Source organism: Triticum aestivum, chromosome 7B, assembly GCF_018294505.1.
Source record: "Triticum aestivum cultivar Chinese Spring chromosome 7B, IWGSC CS RefSeq v2.1, whole genome shotgun sequence".
Classification (NCBI taxonomy): Eukaryota; Viridiplantae; Streptophyta; class Magnoliopsida; order Poales; family Poaceae; genus Triticum; species Triticum aestivum.
This window is the reverse complement of record NC_057813.1, coordinates 470,716,643-470,744,293: the sequence shown is the minus strand read 5'-3', so window position 1 is coordinate 470,744,293 and position 27,651 is coordinate 470,716,643. Positions and strand designations below refer to the sequence as shown.

The window sequence follows — 27,651 nt, the reverse complement described above, 5'->3', positions numbered from 1 at the left end:
CGTCGCTACATATGATTTAGGGTGTGTTTGGTTGTACAATCAATATAATGTCATGGTAACTGAGTTCATGTGTGGTAAACTTAAATGGTATTGTTGTGCCCGCAACTGCCTGGGCAGCGTTTCTTTGATGCCCATGAGACTCGAGAATCGCTCGATTTTGCGCTGAACTTGAGGTTTCCACTGGTCACGCGCGTGTGTCCACACTGAGCATTTTATTATCTACTGCGCCCTCCCATGTTGTTGTTCCTTCTCAGACTGAGGGTCCGGCCGTGGAGGGTTTTCCCTCGGGAGGGGGTCCGGGCCTGGTGTTCTCGGCTCCCTCTTCTTTTGTCGCGAAGACGGAGCTGCAGGTGGTGGTTCCGAGTTTTGAAGGGGGCTCGGGGCAGATGACCTCGGCGCCCTCTTCTCCTATCGCGCCGAACGAGGCTTCGGTGATGGAGGCTCTATCTTCGGGAGGGGGTCCGGGGTAGGTGGCCTCGGCACCCTCTTCTCCTCTCGCTAGGACGGAGCTGCAGGCGGCAGTTCCGGTCCCTGGAGGGGGCTCTAGGCAGGTGGCCTCGGGGCCCTCTTCTCCTTCGGCGTCCAGGGTGGCCGGCCCTCCGTTGGCGTCGGTGAGCACCTATTGCCGGCGGGCGGGGGTGGGTGGGGAGATCGGGCAGGTGGCCCAGGTTGCCCCATCAACCGGCTCGGTGCTGTCTCCCTGCCGTGGGGACCGGCTGAGTGTTCGGGGGGAGGCAGGAGGCCCCTCCCCGGGCATCATCACTCGAGAGGAGGTGATAGCATTTGGCGGGATTCCGGACCCGGTTTCTGAGGGGCGACGGTTGAGCTGCCGTCTTCAGGACCATCCGGAGGTGGATGATATTCAGCAGCAGTGCGCCATGAGGGCGGCCAAGCTTCATGACGTTGAGGTCACTACTGGTATGTCGGTTAATACCTCTAATTCCATCTTGCATTTTTCGAACGATGAGATTGTTGATAATGCAAATCAATTAGGAATTTCACTAGGTAGTAATGAGGGTGAAATTTCAAATTCCGTTAATGATATACTGGATTTAGAGGCCGAGAGGGCTTTAGAAATGATCCATAACTTAGCAGCGGTCAAACCCATGAATGATTCCGATATTGATGCTTTGGGGGTCCGGGTGCTGGATAATTTTTGTGCGGATCTTGCTAATCCCCTCTCTGAGCCTGAGGAGGAGGATGAGAGTTTGGCGAATGCTGTTGTAAGACCTCCTGTGCCTGGTTGTGAGGACCGGCTGGAGAGTAAGATCAGTCCTAAACGCAAATGGAAGCGGAAGATTTACCCGACGTCCGCAGTGCGTAGGAGTGCTAGGATCCGCACGGCTAAAAAATTCCATGACGAGATATGAAAGGAATCTTTTGGAATAGCAGAGGTCTCAAAGACTTAGCTAAAAGAAGGTTTCTTGCAGAAGCGTCTATCGAGCATAGGTTGGATTTTATTGCTTTGTCGGAAACTGGTAGAGCTAATTTCTCGCCACAATTTCTCAATACTTTATCGGGTGGTATTAATTTCGACTGGCACTGTTTGCCACCGCGAGGAAGATCGGGTGGGATCTTACTCGGTGTTAGATGCGAGTCTCTCGAAGTCCGAAGTGTGGTCATGGGAGACTTTGCTGTTAAGTTTAGGGTGCGGTCGAAGGCAGATGGGTTTGATTGGGCTCTGGTGGCGGTTTATGGTGCTGCTCAGCCAGAATTCAAACCTGATTTCTTGGCGGATCTAGTTAGGATTTGCGGCTCTGAGAAGCTCCCAATCCTGGTGGGGGGAGATTTTAACATCATTAGGAGGCGTGATGAGAAGAATAACGATAACTTTGACGGGAGATGGTCGTTCATGTTTAACACTATAATTGAAAGATTGGATCTGAGAGAGATTGAGCTTTCGGGTAGGAAGTTTACCTAGGCTAACGCGATGCCAAACCCGACCTTTGAAAAGTTGGATCGTGTTTTGGCAAGTGTCGAAGGGAACAGAAGTTTCCCTTTGTAATAGTTCAGGCACTCTCTCGTGGTATATCTGACCACACGCCTTTATTTCTTGACTCTGGTGAGGCCTCCCACCTGGGTAACAAAAATGTTTTCTCGTTCGAGCTTGATTGGTTTGAAAGAGAAGGCTTCCTTGATCTTGTAGCCAGAGAGTGGGCTAAGGATGCAGGAGGTAGGACTGCGCTTGAGCGCAGGCAGAATAAGATTAGACACCTGAGAAGTTTCCTTCGTGGGTGGGCTAAGCATCTAAGCGGGATTTATAAGGTTGAAAAGTAACGGCTACTTACCCTTATTCAGTCCTTAGATGTAAAAGCATAAACCACGGTTCTGCCAGCCGTAGAGCTTCATGCCGAGCTTGACGCAGAGATGAGGCTGAAAGAACTTCTTCGTGAAGAAGAATTAAAGTGGGCTCTGCGGGCCAAGGTCCGAAGAGTTGTCCAGGGGGACGCGAACACTCAATTCTTCCACATGATCGCAAATGGCAAACACAGGAAGAAGAGGATCTTTCAGCTTGAACAAGATGAAGGAACGATTATCGGCCAGGAGAGCCTAAAATTATACATTACTGAGTATTACAAGCAGTTGTTTGGACCCCCAAAGGATAACTGTGTGTCTCTGGATGAGTCTAGGGTTGAGGATGTGCCTCAACTTTCTGCTGTTGAGAATGATATTTTAGTCGCTCCTTTTTCTGAAAAGGAGGTGTTCGAGGCCATTTCGCAGATGAAAAATAATAAGGCTCCCGGCCCGGATGGATTCCTGGCCGAGTTTTATAAGAAGTGCTGGCATATTATTAAAGGGGACCTGATGCCGATGTTCCATGATTTGTTCTCGGGACAGCTTCAGCTATTTTCAGCTAAATTTTGGCACCATAACCCTGCTTCCTAAGAAAACAGAGGCTGTGAGAATCGAGCAATTCAGGCCAATCTGCCTTCCTAATGTTAGTTTCAAAAAATTTACCAAGGTCGGGACGATTAGGCTAACACAGATTGCACATGCTGTGGTGCAGCCTACTCAAACTGCTTTCATGCCAGACAGGAACATCCTTGAAGGGGTTGTGGTCCTTCATAAAATGCTCCATGAGATTCACACGAAAAAACTTGATGGAGTTATTTTCAAGGTGGATTTCGAGAAGGCGTACGACAAAGTCAAATGGCTGTTCCTTCAACATGCCTTACGCATGAAGGGTTTTGATGAAGCTTGGCGACGCCAGGTAGAATCTTTCACGCAAAAAGGGAGTGTTGGAATTAAAGTGAATGACGATATAGGTCATTATTTCCAGACACACAAGGGCCTGAGACAAGGAGATCCCATGTCTCCTATCTTGTTCAACATTTTGGTTGATATGTTGGCGGTCCTGATAGGTAGGGCAAAGGAGGCCGGTCAGGTGGGTGGCTTGGTGCCTCATCTAGTTGATAGTGGTGTGTCCATCCTGCAGTATGCTGATGATACAATCATCTTTATGGAGCATGACTTGGCAAAAACAAGAAATATGAAGTTGGTGTTATGCTTATTTGAACAATTGACTGGATTGAAGATTAACTTTCATAAAAGCGAGTTATTCTGCTTTGGTAGAGCCAAGGACGAACAAGAGGCTTATAGGGAATTATTTGGATGTGAGTTGGGGGCCTTACCTTTTACGTACCTAGGTATACCAAGTCACCATCGTAAGCTAACAAACAGTGAGTGGAAGTGCATTGAGGATCGGTTTGAGAAGAAACTGAGTTGCTGGAAAGGAAAACTCATGTCATATGGAGGCCGATTCATTTTTATTAATTCGGTGCTCACGAGTATGCCTATGTTTCTATTATCATTCTTTGAAGTTCCAATTGGGGTTAGGAAAAGGCTGGACTTCTATCGATCCCGATTCTTCTAGCAGAGTGATGAACTTAAGAGAAAATACTGACTCGCCAAATGGGATATCATCTGTCGACCAAAGGACCAGGGGGGCTTGGTAGTGAGAATCTTGAAGTCAAGAACAGATGTCTTCTCAGTAAGTGGTTGTATAAGTTGTCAGTTGAGACTGAGGCAATGTGGGTGCAGATTCTCCGTAGTAAGTATCTGCAGTCCAAGATTTTGTCCCAGGTGACAGTGAGACCAACTGACTCGCCGTTTTGGAAGGGGCTTATGAGAGTCAAAGCTGCCTTCTTTAATAGAACAAAGTTTATTGTCGGTAATGGCAACACCACTCGCTTCTGGGAGGATACGTGGCTTGGTGAAATGCCGTTGGCGCTCCAGTATCTGTCCCTGTACCGTATAGTTCAGCGTCGTGATTCTCTTGTTGCAACAATTATGCAGTCCATTCCCCTGAATATTCAGTTTCGGAGGGTGCTTGTTGGTGACCGGTGGGAAGCATGGCTTCATTTGGTGAGTAGATTGATGGAGGTTCAGCTAGCTCATTAGCCCAATCAGTTGTGTTGGAAGCTTACTAGGTATGGAGAGTTCACAATCAAGTCGATGTATATCGATGTCATTAACTCTAGTATTATTCCTAGTTCCAAACATGTTTGGAAAGTCAAAGTTCCTTTGAAGATTAAAGTGTTTATGTGGTTTGTGCATAAACAAGTAATTTTAACAAAGGATAATTTGGTTAAGCGCAACTGGACAGGATCTACTAGGTGTAGTTTTTATGATCGGGATGAGACTATCAAGCACCTCTTTTTCGATTGCCCGTTGGCGACAGTTTTGTGGCGCACCGTGCAAATTGCCTTTAACATTACTCCTCCGAATTCGGTCAGTCTGTTATTTGGAACGTGGCTTGTTGGGATAGAGTCCGAAACAGCCAGACACATTCGTGTAGGAGTATGCGCGTTGTTATGGGCATTTTGGAACTGCAGAAATGATTTGGCTTTTAACAGAACAACAACTATTCATTTTTTGCAGGTTTTATTCCGAGCTACTGCGTTGATCCGTATGTAGTCCTTACTCACTCAGACGGAGGCCAGGGAGCGTTTGGTTACCGGATCTATCCGGTGGGAGATGGTAGCGCGGGATATTTTCAACCGGTTTGGATGGCGGTCATGTAATAGGATAGACGATTAGTTCACCTATCTTTTGTTATGCCAGCCGGTTGTGGCTTTTGGGCCTTTTTGATCTTGGCGTTGTGGCTCTGTGTGATACCGTTTTCTATTTGTATCACGACATTAAGACCTTGTTGAACCTCTTTTATTTATATAAATGTGGTCGTATGCATCGATCTAATGCAGAGGCCGGGGAGTCCCCCCTTTTCGAAAAAAACTCCCTCTGTATCAAAATACTTGTAGTCAGGGGAACTTGTACTACTTTCTCCAACTACAAGTATTTCGATACAAAGGTTGTAGCTCGAAGCTCCTGCAAGGGAGCATCCATCTGTGAAGAGAAACTAAACAACTGTGGTCCATCCGACAAAAAGAAGATCGTTTCTACAAAGCGCGCTTTTATTAACTTAAATGTAGTATCATGTGGATACATAACATTAAGAGCGATACCGGACCTCTGCCTATGCATAGATATGCACAACCAAAAGTAACAAGTCCGACCAAAATAATAAAAGGGGTGAAGCAAACAAGGGCTCCCGCGTCGTCCTCAGCAGGCGACACGGGCGGTGTTCCAATCTTCGCCGCCCCCAGCTACCTATTCCTCCTCTCTCCTCTTGCCGCCGCCGGGCGAAGCCCCATGCGGAAGGCAGTGGCGGCGGGGCTTCTCTCCCTTTGTTGTGTCCTTCCCTTCGCCCAACGCAGTCATTCGTCTCCTTCTAGTGCCCGTGCTCGTGGCTACCGGTTGGGCTCCGTTCTCCATCGCCTGCTAGGGATGCTAGGTTTTGACGGTGTGGCCAGGAGGGTTGCAGCTGCCCCATTCCGGGCCATCGGTCGTCGACCATCGCGACCTGCTCTTCCCTGCCTAGATCCGGCCATGGCAGGCCGGGGGATGCCGGCATGGGCGGATTCTTTCCCAGATCTGACCATGGGCATGCAATACATGGTGTGTCTTCCCCTGCCATGTCCGGTTAGGGGTTGGCTGGCTTGCCATTGTGGGTTGGTCTATGCTCAGATCCAGCAAGGCATCGTGGCCAAGAGCGCCATGACCACTCTGTTGCCGCTAGTCTTGGTCCTTGCGGTGATCACTCTGGCCTCGAGGCGGCCACCTTGCTGCGGATTGCATTGGCCATCGAAATATCTTTGTGAGGGCTTCTCCCTTTAGATCCGGTGGTTGACTTCGGTGATGAGATGCAAACTGAGGATGATGGCTTGACGTAGAGGGACGGTTGTGCAGTGGTGGCGGTCCCAAATCGCATGTAGCTGCTGGGATCACGGAAAAAATGGTGACGACAACACATGCATGACATAAATGGTGGTGCTACTTATTTTTTTAGTAAAACAACATGCTTTATTCAATGTTCAAAACCAGAGTGATACAAAGGTGATCTAGGGGATCACCCAACCACACATGTCTAACCACCTATAGACTAGTTGCCATCCTAGCCGGATCATGGGGTTCCCTATTACATGCACGCTGCTGAAAACTAAATTAACACTGCTGAAAGCGTGAAGATCTATCAGCTATTCCTTCCGTTCTAAAATAAGTGTCTCAAGCTTAGTACTAAAGTAGTACTAAGCTTATTTTGGGACGGAGGGAGTATATCTCTCAGAATCATGCCATAAGGGCCTAGAAAATCCCTGTCTCGAAGCTCATTTACGACTCTCAGACAGTCGGATGCAACACTAATCTTGTTTACATGCAGATCCTCAGCTAAGGCCATGGCCTCCCTGCATGCACGAGCTTCTAGGGTCGCCAGATCCATCACCCCTGGTAACACAACAGCCGAAGCACCCAGAAAATGTCCATCTTCACTCCTGCAGACAATTCCGACTGCCCCTTTGTTCGGTTTTTTGGCCACAGCTCCGCCAGCATTAAGTTTCACCATGCCTGGTCCAGGTCAAACCCACTTTGCTAGTTCCCTCCTCGTCCTAGTGGTAGGCCGAGCAGGTGGCGTCGTTCTGCTGCAGTACTCGACCTCCTCAAGGTATTGTCTAATGAACAAGTAGCTGGCCAAGGGCTCTGAAATTCACCCACATGAATTGCTTGACGTCGAGCCCACCCTATCGCCCAAAGGGTCACCAAGACCTCCACAAACATAGCACTATCCAGCGTCTTGCTCAAGCCAAATAGCCATAGCTTGGCATCCTGCGTTTCATCACCAAACAGAGGAATTGCAGTGTCATCCTCATGCAGCGCCCAAACACTCTTTGCCATATTGCACTCGAGTAAAGCGTGCCTCCAGGAATCTACCATATCATTGCAAATCGAACATGCTGCTGATTGCGCCATTTTATGATCCTTTTTGACCTCTCTCGTAGGCAAAGATGCCATCGCTAGTCTCCACATGAATACTTTCAGTTTGGCTGGGACTTTAACCTTCCACAACCAACGCCGATTTTGCTCACCTTCTTTTCTGTTTGAGCTTGTCGTAGCTCCTTGCAGCCAGTCCTCGCGCTGCATCTTAGTCTCTACTAGCATACTATATGTCAATCTCAATGAGAAAGAGCTGTGATTTCCATGCCACGCCCAACAATCACTCTGATGGGCCATATTTAGTGGAATCTGTCGGATGACTTCTACATCCATTGGACGGAAATGTGAGTGGAGCTCCTGTATGTTCCATTCCTTCGACGCAACATGCATAAAATCACACACTCGTTGTGGGGGACTAATGGTGATAGCGGATGTAGGCCTGAGACTATGAACCGCGTCTAGCAGATTTGGTTCAGTGGGCGTCATCTATAGAGCCAATGATGGTTCGTACATGGGAGCTTCAGCAATCTCTTTTGAAGGTGTATTCGTCCCAGCGTCCCTTAAAGCTATGCCCTGCAGGGAGGCACTGGCACTGGCAGCGGACCTTATGCAGACACACGTGATAATTGCATCTGATTGGAAGGAAGTGGTATCGAATATCGTTGAAGGCAATGGAGGAAAACGCGCTCATATCATCAGGGAGATCAAGTTAATGGCTTTAGATCTACAATTTTATTTTATTTTTATTTTTGAACCTAGAGCTTCGAACATCGAGGCACACAGCCTCGCTAGAAACGCGCTTAAACTTTCAGTTGGTCGCCATGTTTGTCTACTTCAGCCTCTAGAGTTAAGTTGGAGTATTTCTTAGAATATTCTTTTTTTTTCGAAAAGGGGGGATCCCCGGCCTCTGCATCAGCATGATGCATACGGCCATCTTATTAACAATAAATCATCCACAAGGTCTCGAAATCTCAACAGTAGCAAAATAAAATGAAGAAGAAAGGCTCACACAGAGCCCAAAGGCTAGATACACAAGCTAGCCAAATAAAGGATAAACCACAACCGGTTGGCTCAAAAATAGACAGGTAAACTAATTGCCTATCCTATTACATGACCGCCATCCAAACCGGCTGAAGATATCCCGAGCTACCGTCTCCCATCGGATAGCACCAGTAACCAAAAGCTCCCTGGCCTCCGTCGGAGTGAGTAGCGACCAGGAACGGATAAGTGCCGTAGCTCTGAAGATAACCTGCAAAGCATGAATGTTTGTTGTTCTGTTAAAGACAAGATCATTTCTGCAATTTCAAAGCGCCCATACTAAGGCGCACACCCCCAAGCGAATATGTTTTGCTAACCCGGGCTCTACCCTGTTGAGCCATGTTCCAAACAACATGTTAACCGAGCTTGGTGGATGAATATTGAAAGCAACATGAACAGTTGTCCAAAGAATTCTAGCTAGTGGGCAATCAAAGAATAAATGATTAATGGTTTCACCCTGATCACAGAAACTACACCTAGTAGGTCCTGTCCAATTGCGCTTTGTTAAATTGTCCTTTGTTAAGATAACTTGTTTGTGTAGAAACCACATAAACACCTTGATCTTTAAAGGAACTTTGACATCCCACACATGCTTGGAAGAAGGAATCGAGCTCGAATTAATAACATCAACATACATTGATTTATCTGTGAATTCACCCGACCTAGTGAGATTCCAGCGCAGTTTATCAGGTTGTTGTGAAAGTTGGACTTGCATCAGTCTCCTAACTAGATGTAGCCACTGTTCCCAACAATTGCCCACTAACGATCTTCTAAATTGAATATTAAGGGGTATCGAAAGAAAGACCGTTGCAACCAGAGCATCGCGCCTTTGGACAACACGATACAACGACGGATACTGGATTGCAAGGGGTGTACCTCCGAGCCAAGTATCCTCCCAGAATCTTGTGCTGGCACCATTACCAACTATATGCTTTGCCCTCTGAAAAAATGAAAGCTTAACTTTCATGAGCCCTTTCCAAAAGGGTGAATCAGTTTGTCTAACCGTGACCTGAGACAAAGTTTTGGTTTGAAGATACTTATTACGAAGGATTTGAGCCCAAGTGGCGTCAGTTCCTGAAGATAACTTCCACAACCACTTACTAAGAAGGCATCGGTTCTTAACCTCGAGATTTTCAATCCCCATACCCCCTTGGTCTTTCGGCCTACAAATGATATCCCACTTCGCTAACCGGTATTTTCTTTTTAGCTCATCTCCCTGCCAAAAGAAACGCGATCGATAGAAGTCCAGTCTTTTCCTTACACCAACTGAGACTTCAAAGAAAGACAAAAGAAACATGGGCATGCTCGTGAGCACCGAATTAATAAGAATTAAACGGCCTCCATATGACATGAGCTTACCCTTCCAACAACTTAGCTTTTTCTCGAATCGATCCTCGATACACTTCCATTCGTTGTTCGTAAGCCTACGGTGATGTATAGGAATTCCTAGGTATGTGAATGGCAGCTCCCCCGAACCACATCCAAACAATTGTTTGTAAGCTTCTTGTTCCTCCTTGGCTCTACCAAAACAGAACAACTCGCTTTTGTGGAAGTTAATTTTGAGCCCACTCAATTGCTCAAACAAACAAAGCAACAACTTCATATTTCTTGCTTTTACCAAGTCATGCTCCATGAAGATGATAGTGTCATCAGCGTACTGAAGGATGGAAATTCCTCCATCCACTAAATGAGGCACCAAGCCTCCTACTTGGCCAGCCTCCTTGGCTCTCTGTAACAGAACTGCCAACATGTCCACAACTATGTTGAACAGAATAGGGGACAACTATGTCCACAACATTTCTTAGAATATTCTTAAGTAATAAAGAATACTTTTTTTGCAAGGAATAAAGAATACTCTTGAGTAATAAAGTGTGTGTTTAGCCTAAAAAAACAAGTGGGTCAATCTTGAAAAAGAAACTTCTTTTTTTTTCGAGAGTACGCCAACGGCAATACCTTAACTTTATAGAAGAGGGAGAAACCAATTACAAGAGAGGCCAAGGGAGGATGCACACAACCACCCTCGGCCACACCCATTACACCCCACACAAACTAAAGCCTACTCTCTCACAAAGCGTGACAACCCAACTACCCCTATGCCAGCCTCTCTCCAGTCCTGAATCTCCCGCGTAATGAAGTCTACTAGTTGGTGAGCCGTCCTTTGCTGCGCCGTCCTGTTGAAGACACGAGCATTCCGCTGCTTCCACAAAGCCCAAGCCACCCCGATGACAAAGGAATCAAACCCTCGCTTGAGTTCTTTGCCTATGCCCTTTCTAACCTTAAGCCACCATTCCAACAGATCATCATCCACCTGAGGTCTCTCCACATCCAAATTAATCTCGTGGAGACAACCATGCCAAACTTCGCGCGCGTAACCACACTGGACCAGTATGTGCTCGGCGTTATCTTCATCCTGCAAACAGGTGTAGCAGGGGGACGGCCGGTCTTGCAGCCCGTGCCTAGCTCTCCGGTCAGACGTCCAAATCCGGTGTTGAACCGCCAACCATACAAAGATTTTGCACTTAAGCGGAGCCCAACTCTTCCTGATACTGTTGGCATACGGTACCCTCTGAATCCCGAGGCACAAGCGATTATATGTGGACCTAGAGGTGTACATCCCTGATGGGTCAGCCGGCCATGAGAAACGATCTAGGCTTTGAGTATCCCGCTGCACCGTGCTCATAGCCAACTTGAGATGAACCAACTGCATGTGCCCAACGAAGGTGAGCTCACCGCGCACATCCTGTAACCACCTGGCATTGATCAGACCCTCCCTGACCGTGCGCCTATTCCTGATGCGAGTCTCCACCATGGCATATATGAGGGGAGCAATATCCCTCGCCGCAAAACCGTGAATCCAACGGTCCCTCCAGAAGAGCACCTTGCTCCCATCCCCCACCTCAATCTTGACTAGGCTGTCAAACATTTCACGTGCCTCTCTATCCTCCATCATAGCCAGCCCCTGCCACGGCCTCTGAGGATCGGTCCTTTTGAGCCATTCCCACCTGACACGAAGCACAATGCCTTGAAGCTCCAAATCCCGCACGCCCAAACGTCCCAAAGAAGTGGGTCGACATACCGTGCTCCATGCCACTAGGCACTGCCCACCATTAACTTTCTCTTTGCCAGCCCAAAAGAAGGCACGCATCCATTTATTGATCTCCTCCAAAACCCAAGCCGGCGCCTCCGCTATCATGAAGTGGTGGATGGGTTTGGCCGCAACCACGGACTTAACAAGCACGAGCCGGCCAGAACGTTGTAGAAGACCACATTGCCATGACGGGGCACATTTCACCGCCTCATCCACCATGGGCTGCCACTAAGCCCTACTCAACTGCTTGATCGCCAACTGCAACCCCAGGTACTTACAGGGGAAACTTCCCATATTGCAATTGAGCAAGGATTGGACCCGGTCACGGTCCGCTTCATCACCATGAATCATAACAGCAAGCGACTTGTGGTAGTTTATACGAAGACCCGAAGCGTCCGCGAAGGCCTTCAAAGCTTCCTTAACGAACCTTAGATCAGCCGTCATGGGTTTCACAAAAAACGCGACGTCATCCGCCTAGATAGACATGCTTTGCTCGGCCGAGATCCCATTGAATTTGCTCATCACTTCCAACGTGGAAGCCTTGATCATGATCCTCGATAACACGTCCATCACAATGACAAAAAGTAGGGGGGAGACCTGATCTCCTTGACGCAACCCTTGCACAAGTTGAAAGCTCCTTCCGGGACACCCATTCACCAGGACTTTAGTGGATGCCGTCCTCAACAAGATCGACACCCAAGTCATCCATTTGGGACCAAAACCCTTTTGCAACAACACTTGAAATAGGAACGGCCAGGCGATCGAGTCAAATGCTCTGGACACATCAAGTTTGAGGAAAACACCTGCTCCGCGACGTGCATAAATCTTCCTCGCCACCTAACAAACCAGGAGGAAGTTATCGTGGAGATGCCTCCCACAAATAAAAGCCGACTGATTACAGTCACAATCTCCTTCATCCTCTTTCGGACACGATTTGCCAGTAACTTAGCAAACCATTTTGCCACCATGTGAGACAAGCTAATGGGCCTAAAGTCCCCTACCTCCTCTGCCTCCGGTTTCTTAGGAATAAGGACTATATGCGCACGGTTCAACCTGCCAAATCCACGACCATCTCCAACGTGCAACTTCATAATGACTGCCATCACGTCATGCTTAATAACACTCCAGGCCTTCTGAAAAAAGGCCGCAACAAACCCGTCGGGACCCGGCGCACGATCAGGGGGCATCTTCTTAATCGTGTTCCACACTTCTTGCTCCGAAAAAATCGCCTCCAACTCCGAAAGATCATGCATCTCCATCTCTTTAAACTCCAGGTCCACCTCCGACGCCCTCGAATGTGTCCTCCCCAGCAGTTGCTCATAAGTCTCCGTAAATATCTCCTCTTTCCGGTGCTGGTCCGTAATCAGTTCATCATTGTGTCTCAGGTGCGGAATAAAATTCTTCGATCTACGGCCATTAGCCACCGCCTGGAACAACTTCGTGTTCGCATCCCCCTCACGAATCCACCATAACCTCGACCTCTGCCTCTCGATGGTGCGCTGCAACGACGCCAAACCAAGAAGGATATGCTTCATCGATCCCCTGAGCCATCTTTCTTCCATCGTGAGCTCCCAGGACTCCATAGCTCGATCAAGACGCAAGATAACACAATTCACAATGGCCATCTTAATTTTAATGTTTTTGGTTTTCCTCTGCCCCCAGGCTTGCAACACAGACGTTGTGTTTCTAAGCAGAGCGTCCAAACGCTTGAAGGGGTCAACAAGGTGATCGTCGCACACCCATGCATCACGTACCGTCTGTTCGAAGCCATCCAACTTTAACCAAAACATCTCAAAGCGAAATCGTTTCTTAGCACAAAAAGGCGCGGATGTGGATAAGTGCAGAGGAGCATGGTCCGAGGTATTAGTAGAAAGGGCTTGCAACAGCAGATCAGGGTAGTTGAGTTCCCAATCAACCGAGACAAGAACGCGGTCGATCTTCGTCATAATCGGCTACTCCCGTTCGTTCGACCAAGTGAAACGCCTCCCATGCAAATATGGCTCCTTAAGCTCACAATCGTCCACGAATTCATTAAACCTTCTCATGATCCTCCTGTGTAAGTTATTGTTACTCTTCTCGTCCGCTCGCAAGATCATGTTGAAATCCCCGAGCACCATCCAAAGCCCCGGACAGACCGCCCGTCTGTTATGGAGCTCGACTAGAAATTGCATCTTCTCCTCGTCCCCTTGCGGCCCATAAACAACTGTCACCCACCATGCCGAGCCGTCCTTGCAGTGCACAAGCCCAGTGAGAGAGTGAGTATCCAGGACAATGTTGTCCACGTCCAATGTCGTCGTGTCCCACCCCAAGAGAATACCCCCACGAGTGTCCGACGCCGGCAAGTAGGCAAAGCCATCCAACGATGGCCCTAAGCATTGTATAACAGTAAATGGGTCAATTACATCCAGTTTCGTTTCTTGGAGGCACACGAGGTTAACGCTAGCTTCAACCACAAACTCCCGCACGGCATTCCTCTTCGCGGGTTATTCAAGCCCCGCACGTTCCAACATAGAACCTTTGGATTCCAATCCATGGGAACCCAAAAGCCTCCCTCGCCAACCGCACGAAAGACATCTATGCCGCCCCAATCACCACCTGCTCTCCGGCGACCATGTCGCGCATCGGCGGAACCTCCTTGCCGAACAGAGCCACGATCACCCGAATGTGTTGCTCCCTTAGAGGTGACTCAAAAATCTCCGCCAACTCCGCAATGTGATCATCGTTTCCTTCCAAATCCTCCGGAACGATCCCAAGTGCCAGCATGAGAACATTCTTCGCTTGAGTGGCTTTGCTCGACTTGGATACCGAAGCACACTTTGAGCCCCTAGTCGTACGTCGCAGAGTGTACGGCTCGGCCTCCGGCCTTAAGGTGGACTGCACCTGTGCAAGCTTGCGCACAAGAGCATTGCAGAACCATTTGAACTTCCCATAAGCAATAGCTTCCTGGGGGGTCATACCACTCGTGCATGTCTGAAGCGCGCCTTGCATGTTAACCTGAACGTGCCTCTCATCCTGAACAGGCCTCTCCCCCTATTCGTCCACCACGTGGCAAGATCTTGGTGGCTCCTCAGCCGCAGGAGAATCACCCGACACGATCAAATCCATGCAAGCAGGAGCAGATGCCCCAATCATTGGTGGGGCCACCTGCCTCTCTCCAACAGCCTGAATCACCGCCTCGGGCCTCGACCCACCAACCATCAACACCACATGCCCACTCTGCGGGTCACAAGGCTCCGCCTGACTCCCATCTCCCACCACATGGCGCGACCCCACTTGGCCGGGACACACTGGCTGCGAATCCCTCGGCATCATCACAGCCTCCGATCCCTCGCGATCTTCCTCGTGTTCGCTGCGCCCTGGCCCCACCAACTATCGGTCCACTTCCAGCCTATCAACAAGCAACGAGGCCGTGCCGCCCTCCTCTGGATTGGCTGTAGCCGCCCCGACAACCGATAGCCTGGCCTCGCGATCCGCGTAGCCCACCTGGCTCGAAACGGCCCCCCCTCTCCGTCACAGCTGCAGGGGCCACCATAGGAGCAGAAGGCAGATCACCATTGGTCTGATCCCTGATCCCCTCTCCGCCAACCCGAACCTCTGCCTGGGCAAACACCCCATTGGGCTGATCCCTGATCCCCTCCTGAGCGCCTGTGCCGCCAGCCTGATTCAAATTTGAACCTCCTGGCGCGCGGACCCAAAACCATGCCTCTCCGCACCACCTAACCGGTCAAAAGCCGAGACACGTGTCGTCAGCCTATCCTGAACCACCACACCGGGCCCGCGTCCCACCGTCCTCTTCGCTGGCTCCATCGGAGGGATGCGCCAATCAAGCTGACCGCCGTCCACCATGCCGCCGGCGACATGCCTGCCCGCCGCAGTGCCAGTACTACCCCCTTGGGATGCTCCTCTGCTGTCTCTCACCCCGAACTGCCAGACCAGCCTGCGGGTGCTGGCACCACCTCCTCTGTCAAACTCCTGGTCCGGCAGGCCACTCTGACCACTGTTCGACGACTGCTCCAGGAACCATGGCTCCTCGAAGGACAACACCGAATCCCGGTGGATGAGCACTCTGTGTTGCAACACCTTTGGCTCGAACAACTCTCTCTGCTCCGATGGCTCCGGCACCGCCAGCCACCTACACGAGGGGATACGATCCGGCTCCACCGTCCACGCCATGAGCTTGAACGAAGAAAGATCAGCCCTTGACGAGGTCTCCGGCGCCACCGCCTGGATGATGCAAGAGCCGCCCAGCAAGTCCTCCACTACATCCAGATCACAGGCGTGAGGTGGGATGCCTTCTAGCTCCAGACCCACCTTGAAGGGCATGGTCGCGAACGCCGCTTGAGACTGCCGGATCCACTGCCGGAAGGACAACCTACAACCCCGATGCTCCAGAACCGGGCGCTCTCCCATGCTGATGTGATCCTCCCTCCTCCCGAAAACAACCAGGAAATCCTCTGGCCTGAATCTATGGATAGACACCCGCTCCGGCGAGATACCCATCCTGACCTGCAGCGCCTCCAACAGGAACGCCGGCGACACCAAAGACCGGTCACCGGAAGCAAACACCACCATGGCCTGCTGCAGCCTGCTCTCCAGCTCATCCATTGCACGAGACCTTCGAACCACACATAACTCACCAGGCTCCATCTCCGGATCCATATCAACCACCAGCCGCGACGGGGCGAGACGGGGCCACGCCGGCGCCGTCGGAACCCCCGCGGAGGAGGAGGAGGTGGGAGGTGCTGAGCCTGCCCCCCTGCACCACAGTAGGCCCCGACGAAGCGATCGACCTCCCCTCCCGACGAGCCACCTTGGGCGCGGCCTCCCGCCTGAGCTCCTCCACCGGCGACGGGCTCCGCGGCCGCTTGCACTGAGTAGCAACGTGCCCCAACAGCCCGCACCGGAGACACACAACGTCATTGGTGCAGTCCCTCAAGAAGTGACCTTTCGCGAGGTAGCGGAAGCACTTGTCACGCATCTCCGGCGACACCTCCTTGCGTGGGGGGGGGAGGGGGGGGGGCGACGGCCGGCGCATAGCAGGCGCGTGCCTCTCCTCCCGCCGGCGCCTGCCACTGCGAGATCCGCCTGCTCGGCCCCACGACCACGCCCTGCGCCGGCGGCGCAGGCTGCCCCACTGCCTCCACCGAGGCCTCAGATGCCGACGAGATCCCCAAACCAGAGACGACAGGACGCTCCCCATGGAAGGACGAGGTCACCGAGCGCGGGCTCGCCGCCATGGAGCCCGCCGGCAATGGAGAACGGGGAGAGGGAGGAGAGGAGGGGACGACCGGTGAGAGACACGGCCCGGAGGTGGACGCCGCCGCCGGAGTGGCGAGCGGCGGGGGAAAGGTGGACGCCGGCACCGGAGTGGCGCTCGGCGGGGACAGGGGCCTCTCGCTCTCTCGCTCTCTCGTTCCGCCCACCGACAGTGAAGAAAGAGCTAATGCGTCCAGCCCAAAAAAAAAACCTAGTGCGGCGATTTGGGAGAAGTGCGCGGCGCACTAGGGTTTGCAACAATGGAGGAAGGAGCACACCACGGCGGCCTTCCCGAGCTAGGTCCAACGGGAGGAGGAGCTGATCTCATCAGCGCCCTCCCGGAGGATCTGCTTCTCCAGGTCCTCGCCTGCCTCCGCTGCGCCCGCGCCGCCACGCGCACCAGCCTCCTCTCCCGCCGGTGGAGCCGCCTCTGGACCCGCCTCACCGGTTTCACCTTCCGCGACCTCGTGCTCCACTCGCTCCAATCGGCGCTCGACTCCCTCGTCCACGCCCCCGGCGTGTTCCTCCTCGACATCCACTCCGAGGTGCCCCCGCCTGTTCCTCGGCGTGAGGTGCTATACTACCTGCAGTACGCGGCCGGCGTCTCCTCACTGCTCCGCGCCGCCGCGGGGCTCTCGCCGGTGGAGCTCCGCTTCATCGTCTCTCTTGGCCCACTTGCCCGCGTGACACCTGACTTATTATTGTGCTATCCCCCAAAGGTGGACCTCCCCTGCTTCCACCGAGCCACCTCCATCGACCTATCTGGGTTGGAGTTGGAGCTGGACCTCTCCCTCTTGGCCGACCCACTGGCAAGCCGCTACATGTTCCCCGCTCTGGAGGTGCTGTCCCTCTCTCGCTGCTGCGTGGACATTGCCGACTTGCTCCTCCATTGTCCGCGCCTGCGCGTGCTAAGGGCGACCGACTGTTCGCTCGGCGACACCATCCGCTCGGCGTCCCTGCAGGAGCTCGTTCTAGAGATCAAGACAAGGAGTGTGGATATCGAGGTCCCCACGCTTAAGCAATTGACACTATCCTTAGACACTCGCTGCGAGCTCAGGTTGTCCGTTTTGGCACCTATGATGGAGAAGGTTCTGTGGCTATGCCACTATTCCAGGGTAGCTGCTGGGATTGGCCTTTGGGGCCTTGCGATGGTGAGGTTTGAGACAGAGAGCAATGCCCTGTGCCTGTGGATGGACTGTCTTGTGCGTTCCTTGGCCTGCTCAATTTACTTCCTGGAGTTGCCAACTATACTTATTGAACTTATTGCTGATATTACTGTCAAATTGTTTTTGCAGCACTCATTTAGTTTTCCAGGCACCGAACTCAGCCTTGCGCAAGAAATATTGAAACATCTAGTGGTTTGTAACTTCTCTGTTTTGGATCTACATTTCAACTCTTTCAAAACAAGCGGGCACGCTTTTGGAGCATTTGTGTTTTGCCTCCTGGCGATTCATCGGATTCGTACTGCTACAAAAATTCTTAAGATAGGACTGGTAATTCTTTCCTCTGCTTATATATCTGAAATATATGAAGCAAAAAGGCAAATCCAGGTACAGTTTTGAGATGATGTTTTCAAAGAGTATAACACGCTGTAGTTATTCATATTTCTTTTAGGGGGAGAAAGCAATAGCATGCCCAGTATATTGTCCCTGTGATGAGCCTAAGAACTGGAGAGGCGAAACTATCACCTTGATCAATCTTGAAGAAGTGGAAATCAATGTCTTCAAAGGACAGGAGCATGAATTTGATTTCTTGAGACAAATATTCAAATGCACACCAATGCTGAAAAGAATAGCTGTGAAGCTTTCGGATGATGTCACAACAAGTAACGGTTCGTGCACGAAAATATATGACATCTTCAAGGAGTACCCTTATGTGGAATGCAGTGTTGTTCCTAGTTCTGGTAAGCATATTCTAAGTACATGATTATCACGCTCCCGAATGCAACAACTATTTCTGTTTTGCATATTGTTGAAACTCCATGCCTCTGTTGCTTAATCCCATGCATTATCTCTGTCAGACTTGTATCTATATTTTGCTATGAAAGCTCATAGTTATGTGTCATTGGCTTCAATATCGTGCCAATTATTAATTTCAGGTTGTCTTAGCTTTAGGTTTCCCCATGCTATCTTTGTTGTAAAGCTCTGTAGGTTTCGGGAATGTGTTTGTGGTCTTTGTACTAGTATTTTCTTTAGGTTCTGTTCCCAGAGTGCTAAACTCTCATTTTCCGTAAATTCATTCACACCATCTACATGGGTGTTCGGTGTTCAGTTAGCAGATGTTATATTGGTTTTCGAGTACCTGAAGTTTGGTTGTGCCCGTGTCCCCATAATTGGCTGATAATACTGATTTTTTTAGGGAATAAAACTGCTGAATTAGTGTGCATAAATCCTCAGATTTCTTTCTTTTCGAAATGATTGCTGAATGGTGGAATAGGGGGTAATAAATTATTTAACCTTTCTAGTTTGTGGCCCTTTTTGGTTTATGCAATCTTCTCTATTCGCTGCACTTTCAAAATATTTGTAGACTCCTGCGGATGGCAAGAAAAGGGGGTTCTAGTGATGTTATGAGCAAGTGTTCTGTTGTTATTCTGTATGCTGCCAGTTCATAGATGGTTTTGTTTGCTATATTGAGTATTGCAAATAATCTTTATAAATGCAACGATTTTCATGTTTACATGTTGAGATATTAACTGACCTCCTTTCCATGAAGGGCCAGAGCACAGCAGCCAAAGTGGTGCGTCGACATGACTCTCATCGTCAAATTTGCTTATTCAACGATTGGTTTCAGGATTATGCTTGGTGGCTTCAACCCATAAGCTAGTGTTGTTTTGCTACTGTAATAGGGGCATGAGCTGCTGGTTGAAAGTGGGTTAATCCGTAAATGTTAGCCATGGCCTATTTATATATGGCATTAGTGAGAGAGAGGAATGTTTTTATTTGCGAGTAGAGAGAGAGAGGAATGTTGGATAGTCAAGCATGCATTGCCAGTATTTGCAAGTGTTTCTGCTCCGAATGTTTTAGATGGATCGAATTAGCTCACTCACGGTCTCAGGATGCTATTACTACGGTGATTTATATAGCACTGCCATCCATGTGAAACGAGCAGTGCATAACTTCTCACTGAAATGGGGGGAAAAGAGAGATGAAGTGCCTAAGGGTATCAGGTCTCATTTCTTGAGACTTAGGGAGGGCAACAAGGTAAGGGAAATTATGATCGTGCCACTAGCTAGCATAGAAATGTGATGGCTAGCACCAACTTTTTGCAAATTGTGGAGGACTGAAACCTTGGATCGAACTTCGCTGATCACATTTCTCGAAGCCACTGCATGACATCGCTCGAGTCCAACGGTATTGACCCGTTCATCCCTTCGCGTCCGGATACCGCCTCACTCATCTTCACCATCCAGTAGCATCGTGCAGGGCGCCGTCCTTTGCCCGCTGCTCCTCTGTCGCCGCTACCTCACTGCTGCCATGCCCTAAGCTTACCCCTCCGCACGAGTCAGAGAACATCGGCATTTTCTACTGCTTCCTTATAGGATGCCAATGCATGGCCGATGGTAGGGTCGGGGTTTGAATACCGATCGACTGTAGACAACACTTCGGAAAAATATCATAGATGTAAAGAATGACGAACCATTGGCCATGATGTTGGATAAACACTTGAGTAACAAGGACCGTGTTGATGTCGGTTTATATTGTTGACAAGTAGACTACCTAATGATTTCAGCACATCAACTGGTCAAACAACTGAACCTAGCTTATCTTAGCTTCTCATTGAGTACGATGCAGAGGCAGCGAGCAGGAAAAGGATGACAATGACATAGAATTGGGGGCAAAGGATCGTTTGTTGGACCAGGTAAAGCGTCTGTTTAGCAGGGATAGTTCGATTAGTGCTAGGTCGTTGATCATAGTGTTGAAAGCGTCAGCATCTCATTGGCGCCAAGCATTTTTCAATCCCGCTTGGATGCTTCCCCAACACCACTCTGTCATCTCTACCACGTATCACATCCGATCACGTTCCACTAATTCTAAATATTCAAATGACAGTATCAAAATCGCGTCATTTTAGATTTGAATCATCATGGACTGCAACCAACTTGCCATTAGACAACTGGCCTGATCAGATTGGCAGCCCATCGTTGATGCAGCGCTAAAAATCCTCCCAGGCTTGAGAGGGCTGGTGACCAGACCGAGTAGGCTCATCTTGGTGAATCAAGTAATGAGGGCGAGACCCACGCACCACTTGATCATAGCGGATGCCCCCAAATGGGCGCGGGACATGATTGATAAAGGATGCAGAACCTTTTTCTGGGCAGGCACGGATGAGGTAGTAGGAGGGAAGTGCGTGGTTGCATGGCAGCGGGTATGCAGGCCAAAAGACCTTGGTGGCCTGGGTATCATTGACCTACATAAACAAGGGATTGCCCTCCGGCTGCGTTGGGAATGGCTGAAGCAAACGGATGACGATAAACCGTGGCAGGGCCTGCAAGAGATTGTAGACAACGAGGCATCGACGGCGTTCCAGAGCTTGGTACAATGGCGCATAGGAGATGGCGCGAAGATACTCTTCTGGAAGGATAGATGGATTGGAGGGGCGACAGTGAAGGAGCTGGCGCCCAGCTTGATGCCCAAGGTCAAAACTCAAACGATCAACAGGCGAACGGCAAAGGACGGGCTGTATCTTCACGCTTGGATGAATGATATTGTGGGGGACATGAACACCGAGGACTTGACGCAATTCATAAGGCTTTGGGAGGCGCTGGTGGGCATCCAACTCCACCAAGGTTCGGAGGACGCGCCGTACTGGGCCTGGAACGAGTCAGGCACTTACACAGCCTCCTCCGCTTACAAGATGATGTGTGAAGGAGGTATCAAGTTCCAGCCGACGACAGCCATATGGAAAAGCAAAGCACCACTCTCTTGCCAAATCTTTATGTGGTTGGCACTTCAGTACAGGCTATGGACATCAGATAGGAGAGCTCGACATGGCCTACAAGAAACAACATCGCCATGCTTTTTCTGCGAGCAAGAAGAAGACACTATGGACCACATTTTGACTCATCGTGTGTTTGCTAGGCAGGTGTGGTACGTTTGCTTCGCTAAGATAGGGATTGATCTTGCCCTGCTACCGGATGGCAATGCTCCTCTACAAGTTTGGTGGATGAGAGCCAGGAAGGCAGTGCCGAAGACCATGCGGAAGGACTTTGATTCATTTGTGATGCTCATTGTCGTGGTTCTAAGCCTGACAGTAGAGTGTGGGGGTAGGTATAGAGAGGCAAGGTCCTAGCTATGGAGAGGTTGTAAGCACAAAGGATGTACGAGTTCAGGCCCTTCTCGGAAGAAGTAACAGCCCTACGTCTCGGAGCCCAGAGGCGGTCGAGTGGATTATGAATGTATAGATTACAAGGTGCCGAACCCTTCTGCCTGTGGAGGGGGGTGGCTTATATAAAGTGCGCCAGGACCCCAGCCAGCCCACGTAGGAGAAGGTTTAAGGTGAGTTAAGTCTGGGGCGTTACTGGTAACGCCCCACATAAAGTGCCTTTACTATCATAAAGTCTACTTAATTACAGACCGTTGCGGTGCAGAGTGTCTCTTGACCTCCTGGTGGTCGAGTGAGTCTTCGTGGTCGAGTCCTTCAGGCCAGTCGAGTGTGTCCTCGTTGGTCGAGTGAGTCCTCGTTGGTCGACTGGAAGGCGACCTCTTCTAGGGATGTCTTAGGGTAAGTTACTTGGGACAGGTCCGTGACCTTACCCTAGGTACATAACCCCATCATTAGCCCCCGAATGGATTGAGGCTTTGAGTGAAGAAGGAGTTGATGTCGTTTCCGATTAACCTTTGCGCTCTAGTTGTGCGCTGTTCTGGATCAAAGAATCTCCTCGTTGACAGGGAGCAATTCGTCTTCGGTCGACTCGATCCATTCTATTTTTGCGTCGAGTGATCTTTCGAGCTTCGTCGATCTCCGAGCGACGGATCGCCGGAATCACCGCGTCTGACAGACTGATTTGTTGTTAGCGGATTCTGCGGGGTGCGAAATTTGGGGGCGCGCGCGAAGCGGGGCAGACCGCGGCGTTCGGATGGGACGGGGCGTAGACGCCTCGATCTCCGCGCCGCCTTTTTTGCCACGTATCCAGTCCTCATAACTGCTCACAGATATGATTAGATCGACCGGGCCCACACGTCAGCCACTCGGAAGGGGCCTTATAAATGTGCCCGGCGAGGATTTCTGTGCTGCGCCTCAGCATTCTCCCTCTCTCCCTCTGCTCTCTTCCTCCCTGCCCAGCGTGCCCGCTCTCGCCTCCGCACCGCTTCCCTTCGTGCATCTTACCGGCGACCATGGCCAAGGAGAAGACGGCGGCGCTGGAGCGTGCCAAGAAGGCGTCGGCATCGGAGAAGGCGAAGGGGAGATCCACCAGCCGCAGAGGATCCTCGTCCAGATCCCGCCTGCCGAAAGGCTGGGTCCAAGGCGACTGGATCCAGTCGACCATCACGGAGAAGGACCTCCTCGACATGGCCAACGAGGGCTTGATCCCTCACGGAGCTGCGAGGTTGCCGGGGAAGGAGTGGCAGCCATAGCCAGAAGAGGGTGAGTGTGTGCTTCTGGCCACTCATGTCGATCGGGGGTTTTCCTTGCCACCAAGCATTTTCTTCCGTGGTTTCTTGAATTTCTTTGGAGCGCAGCTCCATCACTTTACTCCAAACTCCATTGCCTATCTCGCTGCATTCGTGTCCATGTGTGAGGGTTTCTTGGGCTGTCGACCGCACTGGGGCTTGTTCAAACGTATCTTCACGTGTCGCTCTCAGACCGTGAAGAAGGCGAGCCCAGGTGACGAGAAGACCCGAGTCGTCCAAATGTGTGGGGGCCTGGGAATTCAGGTGAGGAATAATAGCACCTTCCCGCCCATGTCCTTCCCCGAGTCCGTCAGAGGCTGGCAGTCGACTTGGTTCTACTGCCAGGTCCAGTCGACGCCAGGGCAGTCGAGTGGACTCCCTCCGTTTACCATGGACCGAGTGAACAAGCCCTCCCCTCTGAAGCTGATTCCGGAGGAGAAAGCCGACGTGAAGATGTTGATGGAGCGCGTGGTGCAGCTGGTTCGGGAAGGTGTGACAGGCATGGACCTCCTGGAGGTTTTCCTCAAGCGTCGCATCCAGCCTCTCCAGTTCAGGAGCCACTGCATGTGGTTGTACTGTGGGCCCGAAGACGAGACTAGAGTCCATCCAGAAGAAGTCGACGATGTCACTCTGGAAAGATGGATGGCAGCCGTTACCGGAAACAGGGACAACCCGCGCGGAGCCAGAAGGATTCCTCCACTCGACCACGACTGCATCCCAAACAAGGTACACTTGCTCTGCTTTCCATTGTGTCCTTGTCGTATTCATTTCTGCTAACCCTGTCGACTGGTCGACTGATCCTTGTTTGGGCGACTGCTAGGCCTTCACCGAGCTGTACTCGATGCCCAATGGGGCACAAGCTTCGACTGAGGAAGGTGAGGCGAGCGGGGGCGAGGCGAGCGGGGGCGAGGCGAGCGGGGGCGAGAGCCAGGAAGAGGAGGAATGGGACTCGGATGCTGCAGGGGATGATGACGACGATGATGATGAAGGTGATGAAGATGACATCGAGGACGAGGAAGAAGAGGAAGAGGAGGTCATTCCACCGCGCTCAGAAAGGCGGTCGAAGCTTGTCCACGACCCTTCGACCGAACGTGGTAAGGGGGTTGCGACCGCCACCCAGTCGACCAAGCGCCCCCGGACCACCTCTCCGGCGCCGACTGAAAAGGCGCCGAAGCAGCCCAGGGCGGCCTCATCGAAGCCGACCAAGCTCCTGCCGAAGATGAAGGTGTCCATCCCCACCATTTCAGGGTAATTGTGTTGCTCATATTTTCTTATTCTTGTGCGAACTTTATCTTTGATCGACGCTGAGGTTAGTCGACTGATCCTTTGGAGTTGTAGTGCTGCTACCTCTGAGACTTCGGTCCGGGCCGATGACCACGAGATGGAGGATGCGGCAACTTTGAACCCAGGTACTGTATTCTTAACACCGTTTTTAGTCGATTAACTCGCGACTTCTGATCCTGATTCTTCTTCGCAGTTCCGCCCCATACTGTTATCGATCTTCCTGACGACGACGAGGATGAAGAACTGCTGGCACGCAGGAAGAGTCGGAAAACGCCCGCTAGTAAGGTGCCTCAAGATGCGACGGCGCCTGAGACTCTGACTGTGGAGGAAGGGAACACCACTCGACACACGGTGTCCTTCGCGAGTCCACTGACGAGTGCTCAGCCGCCCTCCCTCTTCATGACTCACCACGTCCCAGAGGACCAAGCTGGCGCAGCGAAGGAGGCAATACGCCAGGCGGGACTCATGATGGAGCAGCTGAAGACCATCCGGGATGCGAGCCAGGCAGCTTATGACGCCAGCTCTGCCCTCCAAAGCAATGTCCAGGTCAGTCGACTGCTGCTTGCTCTGTTGGATATGCTACCAAAAACTTTTCTTTTCCGGGATTTATATTAGTCACCCACTGGGTGTGTCGAATAAACTCCGTGTCAGCGGGGGCACGCCGAGTGCACCCGCTGGGTGTAGTCCCCAAGGCTAAGGTCGACTGCTGGCAGTCGGCCTTAGGCTTTATGATGTCAATCTTTTTGTCAGTCGACTGGTCGACTGGATTTCGCAAACCGGTGGGGGCACGCTGAGTGCACCCACTGGGTGTAGTCCCCGAGACTGTGGTCGACTGCTTGCAGTTGATCACAGTCTTAGAGAATGCGTCTCGCACACTGTGTTTTTTTTTTGAGGTCGACTGGTCGACTTTGTCTTCAACAGGATTAGTGGGGGCACGCTGAGTGCACCCACTGGGTGTAGTCCCCGAGACTACGGTCGAATGCTTGTGTTCGGCTGTAGTCTTAGAAACGTGTGTTTTTTCCTTTTCACTCGGAAGTGAATTATTTTTGACATTTAGTCGATTGGTTCTTCGCAGAACTCTTGTGATCTTGTGACTCGCTACTCAGAACTGGAACAGAAGCATACTCAAGTCGAGCTGAGCTTGAAGCTGGATCAGGAGAAGCTGACAAAGGCAAAGGAGGAGACTGAAGGTATGTTTGGTGAGACCTTGACGACTGCTTTTCCTCTTGCTTGTTTCAACATCTGATCTTGCTGTGTCTTGCAGGTAAGGTAAGGGAGGCCCAGCAGAAGAAAGACCTTGAGCTAGCTGAGAAGATCAAGCTTGCTGACGAGAAGTTAGCTTCAGTCACCAAGCTCGAACAAGACAATACCAACCTGAAAACTGCTCTTGGGATTGCCAACAAAGAAGTCAGTCGACTGAGAACTGACAAAGCTGCCTTGACCGACCAAGTCAGCAAATTGACTGAGAAGAAGACTGAACTGGAGGCCTTCCTGAGTGGCTTTGCCAAGAAGCTGTTTCTTATGCTCGAAGGTAAACCTCCATGTTTGGCAAATATTTCCAACTGTGGCTTCTTCCATTCGACTATCCCCTTGACTTAGTGATCACCCTTGCAGAATTTTGTCAAAACTTTGAAGAAGAAACCAGCCGACTGGAGCCAAACCTTGACCCTGTCAATTCTCCGGTGAATGACGAGGTTGCCATGGATATTTTCCGACTGGAGTCTCGCGTTGCAGCTGTCGTGGATTATCTCGCAAGGCTGAAGGCCGCCACATCTCGCATCGACTCGACGCTCTGGCCTGAGGAGACACTTCAGAATGACCTTGAGTCACTAATGGCCCGCTTGAACACGATCCCTGGTCGAGTGCAGGAATGGAAGAAGTCCTCGGCTCGGTGTGGTGCAGATGTCGCTCTGTGTCTGGCCCGAGTCCACTGCAAAGATGCACGAGAGGAGAAGCTGGCGGCTCTTCGGGTGGCCAATACCAAGAAGCACGACTTCAGGTCCTTTATGGAGACTTTCCTTGCAGCTGCCACTCGGATCGCCGACGGAATTGACCTTGATGAATTTGTTGCACCTTCCAGCCCTCCACAGGAGGGGTAAAAAACTTCCTCTGGCTCGACTCTTTTAAATTTGCCTCGGTATGCCGAGTGGAATTGTATCCGACAAACTTTAACAGGCTTGACGCCTGAGCACTTTCGGTTCCTTTAGACATCGATTCAAACCTGAATTTGACGCTTGAATATGATCGCCTTCGGCTCAAAATGTCCTTTGCAGGTTCAAAGCAAGGTGCCTGTGTTTAGGCGAGCGCTTGGACTACAGCTAAGCCTCTGAGTGAGAGGGTCGCTCTTCACTCGGTAGGATTTTTGTAACTTAGGCGAGCACGAGGCTGCAGCTAAGCCTCCGAGTGGAAGGCTGGCTTACCACTCGGTAGGATTTTGATAAACTTAGGCGAGTGCTTGGACTGCAGCTAAGCCCCCGAGTGAGAGGATTGCTCTTCACTCGGTAGGATTTTTATAACTTAGGCGAGCACGAGGCTGCAGCTAAGCCTCCGAGTGGAAGGCTTGCTTACCACTCGGTAGGATTTTGATAAACTTAGGCGAAACGGATTCGCGGCTAAGCCCCCGAGTGGAAGGTTGGCTTACCACTCGGTAGGATTTTTATAAACTTAGGCGAAACGGATTCGCGGCTAAGCCACCCACTGAGGGGGAGTTTTTATGTGGACAAAAATAAAAAGTGCTGACACAATTATTTCTAAACCCATGAATTACAGAAGTTCTTTATTGCAACTCATCCGAGTGATAAAACTTAAGTGTAAAACGGGCGGAGTAGCTCCGCGTTCCAAGCTCGGGGCTCGTCGATATTATGCTCGACGTTGTAAAGACGGTATGCCCCGTTGTGGAGAACCTTGGTGACGATGAAAGGGGCCTTCCCAAGAAGGAGCAAGTTTGTGTGGTTTGTGCTGATCCACTCGGAGAACCAAATCCCCTTCCTGGAAGGCTCGACCTCTCACATTTCGGGCGTGGAAACGGCGCAGATCTTGTTGGTAGATGGTCGACCGGATCAGAGCCATCTCCCTTTCTTCCTCTAAAAGGTCGACTGCGTCCTG

General features: G+C 50.9%; 1 protein-coding gene across 2 annotated transcripts; it reads left to right on the top strand.

The window, feature by feature from the left end:
• Positions 1-16,447: 16,447 nt before the first annotated feature.
• Positions 16,448-19,673, top strand: LOC123161469 (uncharacterized). 2 transcript variants are annotated; one of them, XM_044579305.1, is made up of 4 exons: positions 16,448-17,853; positions 17,947-18,144; positions 18,266-18,554; positions 19,370-19,673. In XM_044579305.1, exons 1-4 carry the CDS (start codon positions 16,912-16,914, stop codon positions 19,399-19,401), a joined length of 1,461 nt encoding a protein of 486 aa, XP_044435240.1. In that variant the 5' UTR covers positions 16,448-16,911; the 3' UTR covers positions 19,402-19,673. The 2 variants fall into 2 exon arrangements, with proteins under 2 accessions (XP_044435240.1, XP_044435239.1); XM_044579304.1 differs by having other exon boundaries at positions 16,455-17,853; positions 19,364-19,673.
• The last annotated feature ends 7,978 nt before the right edge of the window (positions 19,674-27,651 follow it).

Bases quoted from the DNA above. Each gene is read 5' to 3' on its own strand.
- LOC123161469 (XM_044579304.1), top strand. From the start codon at position 16,912: ATGGAGGAAGGAGCACACCACGGCGGCCTTCCCGAGCTAGGTCCAACG. The intron at 18,145-18,265 runs GTAATTCTTTCC...TATTTCTTTTAG, and splicing joins AAATTCTTAAGATAGGACTG to GGGGAGAAAGCAATAGCATG. The intron at 18,555-19,363 runs GTAAGCATATTC...CTTTCCATGAAG, and splicing joins CAGTGTTGTTCCTAGTTCTG to GGCCAGAGCACAGCAGCCAA.